Below are 18891 nucleotides of genomic sequence, written 5' to 3' on the forward strand. Positions count from 1 at the left end.
ACAAAAAAAATGAGAAAAAAAAACAAAAAAAAATGAAAAAAAAACAAAAAATAGGGAAAAAAAGGGAAAAAAAACAAAAACAGGAAAAAAAACAAAAAAAGGAAAAAACAAAAAAAAGGAAAAACAAAAAAAAGGAAAAAAAAACAAAAAAAAGGAAATAAAAACAAAAACAGGAAAAAAACAAAAAAAGGAAAAAACAAAAAAAAGGAAAAACAAAAAAAAGGAAAAAAAAACAAAAAAAGGAAATAAAAACAAAAACAGGAAAAAAACAAAAAAAGGAAAAAACAAAAAAAAGGAAAAACAAAAAAAAGGAAAAAAAAACAAAAAAAAGGAAATAACAAAACAATAGGAAAAAAAACAAAAAAAGGAAAACACAAAAAAAGGGAAAAAAACAAAAAAAAGGAAAAAAAACAAAAAAAGGGGAAAAAAACAAAAAATAGGAAAAAAAACAAAAAAAGGAAAAAAACAAAAAAAGGAAAAAAAAACAAGAAAATGGAGAAAAAAAAACAAAAAAAGGAAAGGAAAAAAAAAACAAACAAAAAAAAGGAGAAAAAAAACAAAAAAAAGGGCACTTGAAAAATGTTTGGAGTGTCCTCCCCCTTTAATCAGGGGGGCACTTGATTTAACTGTTTAATTTGATTACAACCAAAAAATAGTTGTAGAGCTGTTGACAATATTTGAAGGGGCTGCTCCTCAAATTCTGGCTGCACTTCAGTCCCACATTCCTGATCTTTGGGCACCCTGTGCGGAGGGGAGCGGGTAGGTCGGAGGGCCTCCTCGTAGGACCTTGTAGGTGGCCATCAGCCGGTCCAGGCAGCGGGCGGTTGAGGGGGTCGTTCAGCCTGACTGCCCGCCTCACTTCCGCGGTTACATCCGAGCCAGGGCGTCCCTGGAGATGGAGCACGCGGTGTCCACCGGTACACTCGCGGCCTTCCACGAGAGGTGGGCGCCGGAGGGACTGGAGTGCATCGTCACCCCCGGCAACCCAATTTTAATTTGAACCATCATTGTTAAAAGTTAATTGTCGGTTTTTAGTGCTCCTTTAATAAGGGGGCATTTGATGTACAGGTACAACCAAAATAGTTGTAGAGCTGTTGAGGTGGGAGTGGCTTAGCCAGTCACGTGATGTCCACAAGACTCAATAAAACCCCAGCCAGTTGGGTTTGGGGGATCCACGATGGGGAAAGGTGGTTGTGGGACAGGTGGATGAACCGGTAATGTGTTTTCTCTTAATAGCAAGGGCCTGGAAATCCCAGCCTCCCTGGGACAACCGGGAAAGCATCGCAAAAGCTGGTTTTCAGCGTATAACGCGCATGCGCTGAAAACCGGCTTTTCCGATCCGTCAGGCTGGAGCTGAACAGATCATCCATATCTCTGGAGCGAGGACATTTGCTTGGGCAAGATTGCGGGATTTACCCATATCCTGCCCAGCAAATGCCCTCAAAACTCTTGCGCCTGATAAAAGCAGGCGCCTCGCCCACTGTTACAGGCGTAAGAGTTTTAAAACATACAAAAACATAATTAAATAAGATAGAAGAAACACATTTTATTAAAAAAAAACCTTCCCCACTAAGACAAGTTTATTTTTAACCCCAATTACAAAACTTTTTTAAAAATCGCAAAAATATTTTTTCTAAAAGGCATTTATTAACTTTAATTTCAATTAATTTTAATTGTGTGAGGTGTGTTTGTTTATTTTTTTGTTATGTGTGTTTATTTCCCCCCATTAATAGCGATGAGAACTGGTGGATAGGGAGATCCCGTTGCTATTAATGAGAAAGCTTTGGAATGCTGTATCTGATTGGCTGAGCAGTCCCATGTGACTGCACCTCCTGCACGGGAACCGGGAGGACGGGAACGCGCTCCGCAGCGCGGGAAGAGGAGGCCCTTCCCGCCGGAATCCCTCGCTCCAACCCAGACCCACCAGGTAGATTCGGAGAAATGTTTCAGGTCGGAGGCATCTGCCCGTGGCAAGCCTCCGACCGCCATTTCTGGGCCATCGTGTTGCTCGGAATTATTAAGCAAAGAACCCATGAAGCAAATACATTACAGGGGGGATGGGGGGCGAGGGGTGGGGGGGGGAATGGCTGTTTCACCGACAGAGAAGAATCATCCAATCGGGGGGCAAGGAAGGGTCGGTTTGCTTTCTGATTGGCCTGGGAAGACGTGAGTGGCGGGCCAGTTGGGCGACCAATGGCGGACGTGTGTGAGGGGAGGGGGAATCGGTCACAGGATGAAACCTCCCAGGGACATATCCAACCAGAGTTGGCAACCCAGTAGCCTGCCCCAAGTGCCCCCGCACCCGCCCACCCCCCCCGCCCTTCCCCAGTCTTCACGGGTGAGTTCGAGGCAGTGAGGCTTGATGGGTTATTCCACCGTGAGGAGCATCACTGCAGAACTCGAGCCCGTCTTGGGACGCCCCCCACCCCCCACCCCCGAGCCCCACACTTTCCCACATGATCCTCGTTGGACTGTGATTGGGAGCTGACTTTAACTCCCTCATGAATTCCGCCCCCCATCCACAGCAGGGTGGGGTGGAGGGGTAACTCACAGCCCACCTCCACGAAGCCAATCCTGAACTTCGGAGCTCGGTTTGAGGGCCAGGTGGAGGCAAAGATCATCGACGTGGAACCTGAGACACAACCCCCGACCTTCCCCTTACCCCCACTATCCCCTCCCCCGATCAACGAGGCCCAATGGACTGACCTTGAGGAGGTGAAGAGGGACCCATTGACTCCGCCAAAGGTCGACAGGGCCACAGAGATGGGCATGATCCAGGACATCACCCCCAGCAACTTCTCTCCAAATGTCTGAGGAAGGAGAGAGAGAGAGATGGATTAACCAGGAGAGTAGACCCAGGTACTGCACGGGTTAGATACTGAGTAAAGCTCCCTCTACACTGTCCCATCAAACACTCCCAGGGCAGGTACAGGGGGTTAAATACAGATTAAAGCTCCCTCTACACTGTCCCATCAAACACTCCCAGGGCAGGTACAGGGGGTTAAATACAGATTAAAGCTCCCTCTACACTGTCCCATCAAACACTCCCAGGGCAGGTACAGGGGGTTAAATACAGATTAAAGATCCCTCTACACTGTCCCATCAAACACTCCCAGGGCAGGTACAGCACGGGTTAGATACAAAGTAAAGCTCCCTCTACACTGTCCCATCAAACACTCCCAGGGCAGGTACAGCACGGGGTTAGATACAGAGTAAAGCTCTCTCTACATTGTCCCATCAAACACTCCCAGGGCAGGTACAGGGGGTTAGATACAGAGTAAAGCTCCCTCTACACTGTCCCATCAAACACTCCCAGGGCAGGTACAGGGGTTAGATACAGAGTAAAGCTCCCTCTACACTGTCCCATCAAACACTCCCAGGGCAGGTACAGCACGGGTTAGATACAAAGTAAAGCTCCCTCTACACTGTCCCATCAAACACTCCCAGGGCAGGTACAGCACGGGGTTAGATACAGAGTAAAGCTCCCTCTACACTGTCCCATCAAACACTCCCAGGGCAGGTACAGCACGGGTTAGATACAGAGTAAAGCTCCCTCTACACTGTCCCATCAAACACTCCCAGGGCAGATACAGCAAGGGGTTAGATACAGAGTAAAGCTCCCTCTACACTGTCCCATCAAACACTCCCAGGGCAGGTACAGCACGGGTTAGATACAGAGTAAAGCTCCCTCTACACTGTCCCATCAAACACTCCCAGGGCAGGTACAGGGGGTTAGATACAGAGTAAAGCTCCCTCTGCACTGTCCCATCAAACACTCCCAGGGCAGGTACAGGGGGTTAGATACAGAGTAAAGCTCCCTCTGCACTGCCCCATCAAACACTCCCAGGGCAGGTACAGGGGGTTAGATACAGAGTAAAACTCCCTCTACACTGTCCCATCAAACACTCCCAGGGCAGGTACAGGGGGTTAGATACAGAGTAAAGCTCCCTCCACACTGCCCCATCAAACACTCCCAGGGCAGGTACAGGGGTTAGATACAGAGTAAAACTCTCTCTACACTGTCCCATCAAACACTCCCAGGGCAGGTACAGGGGGTTAGATACAGAGTAAAGCTCCCTCTACACTGTCCCATCAAACACTCCCAGGGCAGGTACAGGGGGTTAGATACAGAGTAAAGCTCCCTCTGCACTGTCCCATCAAACACTCCCAGGGCAGGTACAGGGGGTTAGATACAGAGTAAAGTTCCCTCTACACTGTCCCATCAAACACTCCCAGGGCAGGTACAGCACGGGTTAGATACAGAGTAAAGCTCCCTCTACACTGTCCCATCAAACACTCCCAGGGCAGGTACAGGGGGTTAGATACAGAGTAAAGCTCCCTCGACACTGTGCTATCAGACAATGTGCCAGACTTCTCCATCACCATCCCTGGGTGTGTCCTGTCCCACTGACAGGATTGACCCACCAGAAGTGGTGGCTCAGTGGTACACACTCAGGAGGGAGGGGCTCTGGGAGTTCTCAACATCGACTCCGGACCCCCATGAAGTCTCACGGCTTCAGGTCAAGCTTGGGCGAGGAAACCTCCTGCTGATTCCCCCACCTCCCGCCCTCCCTCAGCTGATGAACCAGTAGCCCTCCATGTTGAACACCACTTGGAAGAAGCACTGAGGGTAGCAAGGGCACAGAACGTACTCTGGGTGGGGGGACTTCAATGTCACGAGTGGCTCGGTAGCAGCTTTACTGACCGAGTCCTGAAGGACGCAGCTGCCAGACCGGGGTATGCGGCAGGCGGTGAGAGAACCACCACGAGCGAAAAACCATTCTCAACCGCGTCCTCACCAATCTACCTGTCGCAGGTGTATCAGTCCGTGACAGTATCGGTAGCAGTGACCACCACACAGTCATTGTGGAGACAGAGTCACATCTTCACACTGAGGACACCCTCCACCATGTCGTATGGCACTACCACTGTGCTAAATGGGATAGATTTAGAATAGATCTAACAGCTCGAAACTGGGCATCCATGAGGCGCTGTGGGCCATCAGCAGCAGAATTGTAACCTCATGGCCCGGCATATCTCTCACTCTACCCTTACCATCAAGCCTGGGGACCGACCCTGGTTCAATGAGGAGTGTGCAAGAGCGCGCCAGGAGCGGCACCAGGCGTACCTAGACACGAGGTGCCAACCTGGGGAAGGTACAACACAGGACTACATGCATGCTAAACAGCGGGAGCAGCATGCTATAGACAGGGCTAAGCGATCCCACAATCAACGGGTCAGATCAAAGCTCTGCAGTCCTACAACACCCAATCATAGAAACATAGAAAATAGGTGCAGGAGCAGGCCATTCGGCCCTTCGAGCCTGCACCGCCATTCAATGGGTTCATGGCTGAACATGCAACTTCAGTACCCCATTCCTGCTTTCTCGCCGTACCCCTTGATCCCCCGAGTAGTAAGGACTACATCTAACTATCATGAATGGTGGTGGACCATTAAACAACCAGCGGGAGGAGGAGGCTCCATGAACATTCCCATCCTCCATGATGGCGGAGCCCAGCACGCGAGTGCAAAAGTCAAGGCTATCTACTGCCAGAACCTCCTGAGGTTCCCACCACCACAGAAATCAGTCTTCAGCCAATTCGATTCACTCCTCGTGATTTCAAGAAACGGCTGAGCGCACTGGATGCAGCAAAGGCTACGGGCCCTGACAACATCCCGGCTGTTGTGCTGAAGACTTGTGCCCCAGAACTAGCCGTGCCTCTAGCCAAGCTGTTCCACAACAGCTACAACACTGGTATCTACCCGACAAGGTATGTCCTGTCCACAAAAAGCAGGGCAAATCCAGTCTGACTCTCAATCATCAGCAAAGTGATGCACGGTGTCGTCGACAGTGCTATCGAGTGGCATTTACTCACCAATAACCTGCTCACCGAGGCTCAGTGTGGGTTCCACCAGGATCACTCGGCTCCAGACCTCATCACAGCCTTGGTCCAAACATGGACAAAAGAGCTGAATTCCAGAGGTGAGGGGACAGTGACTGCCCTTGACATCAAAGTGTGGCATCAAGGAGCCCTAGTAAAACAGAAGTCAATGGGAATCGGGGGAACAACTCTCCACTGGTTGGAGTCATAACCAACACAAAGGAAGATGGTTGTGGTGGTTGGAGGTCAATCATCACAGCCCCAGGACATCGCTGCAGGAGTTCCTCCGGGCAGTGTCCTCGGCCCAACCATCTTCAGCTGTTTCATCAATGACCTTCCCTCCATCAGAAGTGGGGATGTTCGCTGATGACTGCACGGTGTTCAGTTCCATTCGCAACTCCTCAGATAATGAATCAGTCCTTGCCCACATGCAGCACGACCTGAACAACATTCAGGCTTGGACTGATAAGTGGCAAATAACATTCGCACCACACAAGTGTCAGGCAATGACCCCCACCCTCCCTCCCGCAGTTATCAAGATCCACGGCGTGGCCCTGGACAACTGGACAACGTGGACCATTTCCCATACCTCGGGAGCCTCTTATCAACAAAGGCAGACATTGATGAGGAGATCCAACACCGCCTCCAGTGCACCAGTGCAGCCTTCGACTGCCTGAGGAAAAGAGTGTTTGAAGACCAGGCCCTCAAATCCACCACCAAGCTCATGGTCTACAGGGCTGTAGTGATACCCGCCCTCCTGTATGGCTCAGAGACACGGAACATGTACAGTAGACACCTCAAGTCGCTGGAGAAATACCACCAACAATGTCTCCGCAAGATCCTATAAATCCCCTGTGAGGACAGACGCAGCAACATTACCGTCCTCGACCAGGCCCAACATCCCCAGCATCGAAGCACTGACCACACTCGACCAGCTCCGCTGGGCGGGGCCACATTGTCCCCATGCCAGACACGAGACTCCCAAAGCAAGCGCTCTACTCGGAACTCCTTCACGACAAGCGAGCCCCAGGTGGGGAGAGGAAACGTTACAAGGACACCCACAAAGCCCTCCCTGATAAAGTGCGACATCCCCACCAACACCTGGGAGTCCCTGGGCCCAAAGACCAGTCCGCCCCTAAGTGGAGGAAGTGCATCCGGGAGGGCGCTGAGCACCTCGAGTCTCGTCGAGCGCATGGGAACACCACCACCTCCATGTTCCCGTCCCAGTCACACACCATCCCGACTTGGGAATATATCGGCCGTTCCTTCATCGTCGCTGGGTCACAATCCTGGAACTCCCTCCCTAACAGCACTGTGGGAGCACCTTCACCACACGGACTGCAGCGGTTCAAGAAGGCGGCTCACCACCACCTTCTCAAGGGGCAATTAGGGATGGCCAATAAATGCCGGCCTTGCCAGCGACGCCCACATCCCAGGAATGAATTTTTAATCAATACTCCCAGGACAGGTACAGCACGGGTTAGATACAGAGTAAAGCTCCCTCTACACTGTCCCATCAAACACTCCCAGGGCAGGTACAGCATGGGTTAGATACAGAGTAAAGCTCCCTCTATACTGTCCCATCAAACACTCCCAGGGCAGGTACAGCACGGGGTTAGATACAGAGTAAAGCTCCCTCTACACTGTCCCATCAAACACTCCCAGGGCAGGTACAGGGGGTTAGATACAGAGTAAAGCTCCCTCTACACTGTCCCCATCAAACACTCCCAGGGCAGGTACAGAGGGTTAGATACAGAGTAAAGCTCCCTCTACACTGTCCCATCAAACACTCCCAGGGCAGGTACAGGGGGTTAGATACAGAGTAAAGCTCCCTCTACACTGTCCCCATCAAATACTCCCAGGGCAGGTACAGAGGGTTAGATACAGAGTAAAGCTCCCTCTACACTGCCCCATCAAACACTCCCAGGGCAGGTACAGGGGGTTAGATACAGAGTAAAGCTCCCTCTACACTGCCCCATGAAACACTCCCAGGGCAGGTACAGCACGGGGTTAGATACAGAGTAAAGCTCCCTCTACACTGTCCCATCAAACACTCCCAGGGCAGGAACAGCACGGGGTTAGATACAGAGTAAAGCTCCCTCTACACTGTCCCATCAAATACTCCCAGGGCAGGTACAGAGGGTTAGATACAGAGTAAAGCTCCCTCTACACTGTCCCCATCAAATACTCCCAGGGCAGGTACAGAGGGTTAGATACAGAGTAAAGCTCCCTCTACACTGCCCCATCAAACACTCCCAGGGCAGGTACAGGGGGTTAGATACAGAGTAAAGCTCCCTCTACACTGCCCCATGAAACACTCCCAGGGCAGGTACAGCACGGGGTTAGATACAGAGTAAAGCTCCCTCTACACTGTCCCATCAAACACTCCCAGGGCAGGAACAGCACGGGGTTAGATACAGAGTAAAGCTCCCTCTACACTGTCCCATCAAACACTCCCAGGGCAGGTACAGCACGGGGTTAGATACAGAGTAAAGCTCCCTCTACACTGTCCCATCAAACACTCCCAGGTCAGGTACAGCATGGGGTTAGATACAGAGTAAAGCTCCCTCTACACTGTCCCATCAAACACTCCCAGGGCAGGTACAGGGGGTTAGATACAGAGTAAAGCTCCCTCTACACTGCCCCATCAAACACTCCCAGGGCAGGTACAGGGGGTTAGATACAGAGTAAAGCTCCCTCTACACCAGGTGTTAACAGGTGGAGTTGTTCTTTACTGTGAGTCTCCCTCTGATGTGACCAGGGTCAGGGACGTGGTTGTGGTGGTTAGGGGTTGGGGACCCCAAGTGCAGATCCCCGTCCATGTTGTCGGACGAGCTCATTGCTTGGCCGCGCGGTGGCGATGGCCCGGGACCGAGGTGCAACGTACGGGCCGCGTGGGGTCACGGATCTTACCACTGCCACCGCATTGCTCTCCAGCAGCTCCATCGGCGACATGGCCGTCACGTAGGCGATGTTGGCAAAGACGTAGACAAAGGTCACCAGCGGGATGGAGATGAAGATCGCTCGCGGGAGGTTCCTGCAGTATGGGGGGGGGTTAATGGAACACGGTGAGAGGGTGCAGTGAACACAGGTAGGGTGGGGAGGCGACAGAGAGTGACAGAGGGAGACGGAGAGAGAGACGCACGTGATGTAATACACACATTCCCAGCCCTTGTGTGATGTCATACACACGTTCCCAGCCCTTGTGTGATGTCATACACACGTTCCCAGCCCTTGTGTGATGTAATACACACGTTCCGAGTCCTTGTGTGATGTCATACGCACGTTCCGAGTCCTTGTGTGATGTCATACGTACATTCCCAGCCCTTGTGTGATGTCATACACATGTTCCCAGCCCTTGTGTGATGTCATACACACGTTCCCAGTCCTTGTGTGATGTCATACGCACGTTCCCAGCCCTTGTGTGATGTCATACACACGTTCCCAGTCCTTGTGTGATGTCATACGCACGATCCCAGCCCTTGTGTGATGTCATACGCACGATCCCAATCCTTGTGTGATGTCATACGCACGTTCCCAGCCCTTGTGTGATGTCATACTCATGTTCCCAATCCTTGTGTGATGTCATACGCACGTTCCCAGCCCTTGTGTGATGTCATACTCATGTTCCCAATCCTTGTGTGATGTCATACGCACGTTCCCAGCCCTTGTGTGATGTCATACGCACGTTCCTAGCCCCTTGTGTGATGTAATACACACGCTCCCGTCCCTTGTGTGATGTAGTACACACGCTCCCGTCCCTTGTGTGATGTAGTACACACGCTCCCGTCCCTTGTGTGATGTAGTACACACGCTCCCGTCCCTTGTGTGATGTAATACACATGCTCCCGTCCCTTGTGTGATGTAATACGCACACTCCTGTCCCTTGTGTGATGTAATACACACGTTCCCAGCCCCTTGTGTGATGTAATACACACGCTCCCGTCCTTCGTGTGATGTAGTACACGCTTCCGTTCCCCCTCCTCGTGCTCCCGTTTACCTGTAGGGATCAACGAGCTCCTCCGTCACGTAGTTGAGGAAGTTCCAGCCTCCGTACGCAAACGAGCCTTGGAGGAAGGCCAGGGCCACCAGGCCGACCTCGGGCTCCTGCCACGTCTGAAAGGCGTTCTTGGGTTCCAGCCAGTAATAGTGACCTGCAACCGGAATGCAAGCCGTCAGGCGGGGAGGGGGATGAAGTTTGGGGGGTGTGCCGGGCACCATCGCAGCTGTGCACTTCAACCCCGACTGCAGGTCACCCTTAACTTAGGGAGCACCAGCCGTGGCTCAGTGGGCAGCACTCTCGCCTCAGAGTCAGGAGGTTGTGGGTTCAAGTCCCACTCCAGGGGCTCGAGCACAGAAATCCAGGCTGACACTCCCAGTGCAGGTGCCGTCTTCTGGATGAGACGTTAAACCGAGGGCCCCGTCTGCTCTCTCAGGTGGACGTAAAAGATCCCACGGCCACTATTTCAAATAAGAGCGGGGAGGTGGGGGAGTTATCCCCGGTGTCCTGGGGCCAATATTTATCCTTCAATCAACATAACAATTATCTAGTCATTATCACATTGCTGTGTGTGGGAGCTTGCTGTGCGCAAATTGGTTGCCGCGTTTATCCCAACATTGGCTGCACTCATTGGCTGCAAAGCGCTTTGAGACGTCCGGTGGTCATGAAAGGCGCTATATAAATCCAACTCTTTCTTTTCTTTATGGTGTCAATGGGCTGCGGGAGGAGATTAAACGGGTGGGGAGAGTGAACAAAAATGGCTGCCGTGTTTCCTACATTACCACCGTAATTCGAAAGGTGCGTCATTGGCTGAGGTACGTACTACGCTTTGGGGCCTCCAGAGGTGCTGTAGAAATTAAACTCTTTTTTCTTTCTTTTCAGAGTTGGAACTCTAGGTCGAGGTGATGGGGACTCACATGAGGCAGATTAGTTGCCGGATAAGCGGCTAAATCTGAAGAAGCCTGGGCCTAGCTTCCCCCACTCCATCACATGAAGAGGAAGATTGGGACCATGAGAGAGGGGCCTCCGCCCCCTCCCGCTTCCCCAGCTGTTCACGCTCGTATCGCCCTCCCCAGATTAGCCTCGGCCTTCCCAGTCAGGCAGCTTTCTGAGACGGAGGCCCTTGACCTCTGCCTCCTGCGCTCCCCGAGACCTGGCCCCCAGCCACCAGCGTTGGCAACCAAGATGACGCACGTGGCCTCGCCTCAGCATGATCGCAGCTCGAGGCCCGGTTGCCATGGTGACCTGGGGAGTTATCAGACGGTATTTAAACTAATCTGATGCTCTGACAAATTTAACCCTGTCAGGGGACTGGAGACGGAGGGGGGAGGGGGAAAGAGAGAGAGAGAGAGACAGAGACAGAGAGAGAGAAAGAGACAGAGACACACACACAGACAGGGGGGAGAGAGAGAGAGAGGGAGAGGATGAGAAAGAGAGCGAGAGATGGGAAGTGAGAGAGTGGGAGGGAGACTGAGGGTACAGAAAGAGAGAGACAGGGCGGGGGGGAGGGAAAGAGAGAGTTAGAGAGAGACTTAGAGAGTTAGAGTTAGAGTTAGACACTGGGGGAGGGGGGGCGGAGAGAGAGAGAGAGAGAGACAGAGCGAGCCATGGAGGGCCCACTGCTTAGGTTGTGTAAGCTAGTTGAGAGACTACGGTGCTGTGTTGCCGTGGTTAGGCCGGTCTGCGGGTGCTGTGTTGCCGTGGTTACACCGGTCTGAGGGTGCTGTGTTGCCGTGGTTAGGCCGGTCTGCGGGTGCTGTGTTGCCGTGGTTACACCAGTCTGAGGGTGCTGTGTTGCCGTGGTTACACCAGTCTGAGGGTGCTGTGTTGCCGTGGTTAGGCCGGTCTGCGGGTGCTGTGTTGCCGTGGTTAGGCCGGTCTGCGGGTGCTGTGTTGCCGTGGTTACACCGGTCTGAGGGTGCTGTGTTGCCGTGGTTACACCGGTCTGAGGGTGGTGTGTTGCCGTGGTTAGGCCGGTCTGAGGGTGGTGTGTTGCCGTGGTTACACCGGTCTGCGGGTACTGTGTTGCGGTAGTTAGGCCGGTCTGCGGGTGCTGTGTTGCCGTGGTTACACCGGTCTGCGGGTGGTGTGTTGCCGTGGTTACACCGGTCTGCGGGTGCTGTGTTGCCGTGGTTAGGCCGGTCTGCGGGTGCTGTGTTGCCGTGGTTACACCGGTCTGCGGGTGCTGTGTTGCCGTGGTTACTCCGGTCTGCGGGTGGTGTGTTGCTATGGTTACACCGGTCTGCGGGTGGTGTGTTGCTATGGTTACACCGGTCTGCGGGTGCTGTGTTGCGGTGGTTAGGCCGGTCTGAGGGTGATGTGTTGCCGTGGTTACACCGGTCTGAGGGTGGTGTGTTGCCGTGGTTACACCGGTCTGCGGGTGCTGTGTTGCTGTGGTTACACCGGTCTGAGGGTGGTGTGTTGCCGTGGTTAGGCCGGTCTGAGGGTGGTGTGTTGCCGTGGTTACACCGGTCTGAGGGTGGTGTGTTGCCGTGGTTAGTCCGGTCTGAGGGTGGTGTGTTGCCGTGGTTAGTCCGGTCTGAGGGTGGTGTGTTGCCGTGGTTACACCGGTCTGAGGGTGGTGTGTTGCCATGGTTAGGCCGGTCTGAGGGTGGTGTGTTGCTGTGGTTAGTCCGGTCTGAGGGTGGTGTGTTGCCATGGTTAGGCCGGTCTGAGGGTGGTGTGTTGCCGTGGTTAGGCCGGTCTGAGGGTGGTGTGTTGCTGTGGTTAGTCCGGTCTGAGGGTGGTGTGTTGCCGTGGTTAGTCCGGTCTGAGGGTGGTGTGTTGCCGTGGTTAGTCCGGTCTGAGGGTGGTGTGTTGCCGTGGTTAGTCCGGTCTGAGGGTGGTGTGTTGCCGTGGTAAGGCCGGTCTGAGGGTGGTGTGTTGCCGTGGTTAGGCCGGTCTGAGGGTGGTGTGTTGCCGTGGTTAGGCCGGTCTGAGGGTGGTGTGTTGCCGTGGTTAGGCCGGTCTGAGGGTGGTGTGTTGCCATGGTTAGGCCGGTCTGCGGGTGCTGTGTTGCCGTGGTTAGGCCGGTCTGAAGGGTGCTGTGTTGCCGTGGTTACACCGGTCTGAGGGTGGTGTGTTGCCGTGGTTAGGCCGGTCTGAGGGTGCTGTGTTGCCGTGGTTACACCGGTCTGAGGGTGGTGTGTTGCCATGGTTAGTCCGGTCTGAGGGTGGTGTGTTGCTGTGGTTACACCGGTCTGAGGGTGGTGTGTTGCCGTGGTTAGGCCGGTCTGAGGGTGGTGTGTTGCCGTGGTTACACCGGTCTGAGGGTGGTGTGTTGCCGTGGTTAGGCCGGTCTGAGGGTGGTGTGTTGCCGTGGTTAGGCCGGTCTGAGGGTGGTGTGTTGCTGTGGTTACACCGGTCTGAGGGTGGTGTGTTGCCGTGGTTAGGCCGGTCTGAGGGTGGTGTGTTGCCGTGGTTACACCGGTCTGAGGGTGGTGTGTTGCCGTGGTTAGGCCGGTCTGAGGGTGCTGTGTTGCCGTGGTTAGGCCGGTCTGAGGGTGGTGTGTTGCCATGGTTAGTCCGGTCTGAGGGTGGTGTGTTGCCGTGGTTAGGCCGGTCTGAGGGTGGTGTGTTGCCGTGGTTAGTCCGGTCTGAGGGTGGTGTGTTGCCGTGGTTAGGCCGGTCTGAGGGTGGTGTGTTGCCGTGGTTAGGCCGGTCTGAGGGTGGTGTGTTGCCGTGGTTAGGCCGGTCTGAGGGTGCTCCACCTACCTTGGCAGATCTGCACGAAACCCATGATGATGATGAGACCAAGTGCCAACAGTTTGCCAGCCGTGAAGATGTCCTGCACATGGGTTGCCCATCGCACGCTGGAGCAGTTCACCCAGGTCAGCAGCACTAGAGGAGGATGGGAAAACAGGCAGTCAAGGGGACAGTATGGGAGCAGGGAAACACGGCAAGAACCCACCGGGATAGCGGCCAGGGACCCGCATCTCAAAATCCTGGAACTCCAGACCTGAACCCACTGTGGGAACACCTTCACCGCACAGACTGCAGCTGTTCAAGGCGGCTCAGAACATCTTCTCAATTAGGGATCGGCAATAAATGCAGCCTTTCCAGTGAGCCACACCTCCTGAGAATTAATGAGTTTGCTGGGTTGTCTTAAACTCAGATCTTCAGAGTAAAGCTCCCTCTACACTGCCCCATCAAACACTCCCAGGGCAGGTACATCACGAAATTAGATACAGAGTAAAGCTCCCTCTGCACTGCCCCATCAAACACTCCCAGGGCAGGTACAGGGGGTTTAGATACAGAGTAAAGCTCCCTCTACACTGTCCCATCAAACACTCCCAGGGCAGGTACAGGGGGTTAGATACAGGATCCCTGGGTTTCTCTTGCTGCATCCCTGAACCATGTAGTTGCCAATGCTGCCACTCTCCCAAGCACTGGATAAGGAATAAGATGTCACAGACTAGCGATATCTGTACACTGATACTTGGGATGTTTTCGAACCAGACAGCAAACAGTGAGCACTTTCAGAATATCTTCTGAATTTGCACTGTGGTAAGGATTTAAGCGCAAATTTGCACTCACTTTACATCTCCACTCAGAAACGCACACAGTCAGAGACACACTGCAAATGGCCACCAGTGGGATACTGAGACACACTGCAAATGGCCACCAGTGGGATACTGAGACACACTGCAAATGGCCAGCAGTGGGATACTGAGACACACTGCAAATGGCCACCAGTGGGATACTGAGATACACTGCAAATGGCCACCAGTGGGATACTGAGACACACTGCAAATGGCCACCAGTGGGATACTGAGACACACTGCAAATGGCCAGCAGTGGGATACTGAGACACACTGCAAATGGCCAGCAGTGGGATACTGAGACACACTGCAAATGGCCACCAGTGGGATACTGAGACACACTGCAAATGGCCACCAGTGGGATACTGAGACACACTGCAAATGGCCAGCAGTGGGATACTGAGACACACTGCAAATGGCCACCAGTGGGATACTGAGATACACTGCAAATGGCCACCAGTGGGATACTGAGACACACTGCAAATGGCCACCAGTGGGATACTGAGACACACTGCAAATGGCCAGCAGTGGGATACTGAGACACACTGCAAATGGCCAGCAGTGGGATACTGAGACACACTGCAAATGGCCACCAGTGGGATACTGAGACACACTGCAAATGGCCAGCAGTGGGATACTGAGACACACTGCAAATGGCCACCAGTGGGATACTGAGACACACTGCAAATGGCCACCAGTGGGATACTGAGACACACTGCAAATGGCCAGCAGTCTGTGATTGATGGAAGCTTCTCTCAAATTATTCTTAATTAGTCATCAACCTGCAAGTGGAGGCAGTCAGGGGTTGCTCTCCGCTCTGAGCCTGTGTGCTTCCTCCATACATCCTGGCTGTCGTCCCAGGATCACACCCGCTTTTTCTTGTGGCAGGTTTCTTACAGGATGGGAATCGGTTATAGTGGTGGGCGGGCCGGGGGGGGGGGCGGGCCGGGGGGGGGGGGGGGGGGCAAGGTTTAACCGCGAGGGAGGTTGTGCACTGGCTGTGGGCCGGATATTTTGCTGCGGTGGCACCAAGCTGGGCATGGGCCTGCCCGAGCGGGGAGTCTCCCGAGAGAGGGCTTTCTATCCCTGGCGGGCCTCCCCCACGTGTCAGCCCCACTTCTCCCCCCCCTCCATGTCGACCTCTCTCCCAGTCGCTGACCTCTCACCCCCCCACACGTGTCGACCTCTCACCCCCCCATACGTGTCGACCTCTCACCCCCCCCACACACACACCTCGACCTCTCTCCCAGTCACCGACCTCTCACCCCCCCCCACACGTCAACCTCTCACCCCCCACACACGTGTCGACCTCTCACCCCCCACACACCTCGACCTCTCTCCCAGTCGCCGACCTCTCAACCCCCCACACACCTCGACCTCTCTCCCAGTCACCGACCTCTCACCCCCCCACACGTCAACCTCTCACCCCCCACACACGTGTCGACCTCTCACCCCCCACACACCTCGACCTCTCTCCCAGTCGCCGACCTCTCACCCCCCACACACGTGTCGACCTCTCACCCCCCACACACCTCGACCTCTCTCCCAGTCACCGACCTCTCACCCCCCCCACACGTCAACCTCTCACCCCCCACACACGTGTCGACCTCTCACCCCCCACACACCTCGACCTCTCTCCCAGTCGCCGACCTCTCACCCCCCACACACGTGTCGACCTCTCACCCCCCACACACGTGTCGACCTCTCACCCCCACACACCTCGACCTCTCTCCCAGTCACCGACCTCTCACCCCCCCACAGCTCGACCTCTCTCCCAGTCACCGACCTCTCACCCCCCACACACCTCGACCTCTCTCCCAGTCGCCGACCTCTCACCCCCCACACACCTCGACCTCTCTCCCAGTCGCCGACCTCTCAACCCCCCACACGCGTGTCGACCTCTCTCCTAGTTGCCGACCTCTCACCCCCCCACACCTCGACCTCTCTCCCAGTCGCCGACCTCTCACCCCCCCCACACCTCGACCTCTCTCCCAGTCGCCGACCTCTCACCCCCCCCACACCTCGACCTCTCTCCCAGTTGCTGACCTCTCACCCCCCACACACGTGTCGCCCTCTCCCCCTGTCGTTGACCTCTCACCCCCGCCCCGCCCACCACCACTGTTGATCTCCCGTTCCCCTCACACGGCCCCAATCCCAGCCCCGAGGAATCCTGATCAACATGTTTTTCTAAATAGCTCCTCTGTAAATACAAAGAGCTGCTGTTGGCTGCAAGCTCTCCACCTCACCGCTCACAGATACAGCCCCCCCAGGCAAGGAGCGGAGTGGAGCCAATCTCAGCCGTGGCTCAGTGGGCAGCACTCTCGCCTCTGAGTCAGAAGGTCGTGGGTTCACAGTCCCACTCCAGGGACTCGAGCACAGAAATCCAGGCTGACACTCCCAGTGCAGTGCTGAGGGAGCGCCGCACTGTCGGAGGGGCAGTACTGAGGGAGCGCCGCACTGTCGGAGGGGCAGTACTGAGGGAGCGCCGCACTGTCGGAGGGGCAGTACTGAGGGAGCGCCGCACTGTCGGAGGGGCAGTACTGAGGGAGCGCCGCACTGTCGGAGGGGCAGTACTGAGGGAGCGCCGCACTGTCGGAGGGGCAGTACTGAGGGAGTGCCACACTGTCGGAGGGGCAGTACTGAGGGAGTGCCACACTGACGGAGGGACAGTACTGAGGGAGTGCCGCACTGTCGGAGGGGCAGTACTGAGGGAGCGCCGCACTGTGGGAGGGGCAGTACTGAGGGAGTGCTGCACTGTCGGAGGGGCGGTACTGAGGGAGCGCCGCACTGTCGGAGGGGCAGTACTGAGGGAGTGCCGCACTGACGGAGGGACAGTACTGAGGGAGCCCCGCACTGTCGGAGGGGCGGTACTGAGGGAGTGCCGCACTGTCGGAGGGGCAGTACTGAGGGAGCGCCGCACTGTGGGAGGGGCAGTACTGAGGGAGTGCTGCACTGTCGGAGGGGCGGTACTGAGGGAGCGCCGCACTGTCGGAGGGGCAGTACTGAGGGAGTGCCGCACTGACGGAGGGACAGTACTGAGGGAATGCCGCACTGTCGGAGGTGGCGTCTTCCGGATGAGACGTTAAACCGAGGCCCCGTCTGTTCTCTCGGGTGGACGTAAAAGATCCCACGGCCACTATTTTGAAGAAAAGCAGGGGGAGTTATCCCTGGGGTCCTGGGGCCAATATTTATCCCTCAATCAACATAACAAAAACAGATTATCTGGGTCATTATCACATTGCAGTGTGTGGGAGCTTGCTGTGCGCAATTTGGCGTTTCCCACATTACAACGGTGACTGCACTCCAAAAGTACTTCATTGGCTGTAAAGCTCTTTGGGACGTCCGGTGGTCGTGAAAGGCGCTATATAAATGCAAGTCTTTCTCCCTGTAGCTCCCTCGCTAATCCCATTCCCCCCCCTCAGCCCAGCACCCAACAACCAAAGTTCATTCATCACCCAGTCACCACACCATTTAAAAATAGTTTTTTCCTCTCCAGCAAGGGGGGAGAACACAGGTTCCACGGACACTGGGCATACCTTCCCTGTCCGAGACAGTGCAGCCCCACAACCCAATGGGGGAAGGTTAGCGGTCAATGGGAAGAGGTCATCAGGGAGGGGAGAGTTCAACAGGGTTAGAACATAAGAACATAAGAATTAGGAACAGGAGTAGGCCATCGAGCCCCTCGAGCCTGCTCCGCCATTCAACAAGATCATGGCTGATCTGGCCGTGGACTCAGCTCCACTTACCCGCCCGCTCCCCGTAACCCTTAATTCCCTTATTGGTTAAAAATCTATCTGTCTGTGATTTGAATACATTCAATGAGCTAGCCTCAACTGCTTCCTTGGGCAGAGAATTCCACAGATTCACAACCCTCTGGGAGAAGAAATTCCTTCTCAACTCGGTTTTAAATTGGCTCCCCCATATTTTGAGGCTGTGCCCCCTAGTTCTAGTCTCCCCGACCAGTGGAAACAACCTCTCTGCCTCTATCTTGTCTATCCCTTTCATTATTTTAAATGTTTCTATAAGATCACCCCTCATCCTTCTGAACTCCAACGAGTAAAGATCCAGTCTACTCAATCTATCATCATAAGGTAACCTCCTCATCTCCGGAATCAGCCTAGTGAATCGTCTCTGTACCCCCTCCAAAGCCAGTATATCCTTCCTTAAGTAAGGTGACCAAAACTGCACGCAGTACTCCAGGTGTGGCCTCACCAATACCCTGTACAGTTGCAGCAGGACCTCCCTGCTTTTGTACTCCATCCCTCTCGCAATGAAGGCCAACATTCCATTCGCCTTCCTGATTACCTGCTGCACCTGCAAACTAACTTTTTGGGATTAATTTGATTTTATGTTTTTAAGTTAATTTGTTTTAATTGCCGGTGCTTTTAGTGTCCCCCTCCCCTTTTATAGGGGGCACTTGGAGAAAAATTCAATTCTGTGCCCCCAAAAAAAAGGGCATTGTAAATGT

The 18891-nt window shown here is 54.2% G+C and overlaps 1 protein-coding gene across 1 annotated transcript in view; it reads right to left on the reverse strand.

Annotated features, from left to right (window-relative positions):
* The window catches only part of LOC139253816 (large neutral amino acids transporter small subunit 2-like), a 96793-nt gene that overhangs the window by 41759 nt on the left and 36143 nt on the right, over positions 1-18891 (reverse strand). The window contains exons 2-5 of the mRNA XM_070873578.1: positions 13597-13722; positions 9883-10036; positions 8796-8919; positions 2707-2810 (exon numbers count right to left, since the gene is read on the reverse strand). Of these exons, the coding sequence (XP_070729679.1) occupies positions 2707-2810; positions 8796-8919; positions 9883-10036; positions 13597-13722 (508 nt within the window). The remainder of the gene's footprint in view (positions 1-2706; positions 2811-8795; positions 8920-9882; positions 10037-13596; positions 13723-18891) is intronic.

The sequence above is a fragment of the Pristiophorus japonicus genome, unplaced genomic scaffold (assembly GCF_044704955.1).
Source record: "Pristiophorus japonicus isolate sPriJap1 unplaced genomic scaffold, sPriJap1.hap1 HAP1_SCAFFOLD_515, whole genome shotgun sequence".
Taxonomy (NCBI): domain Eukaryota; kingdom Metazoa; phylum Chordata; class Chondrichthyes; family Pristiophoridae; genus Pristiophorus; species Pristiophorus japonicus.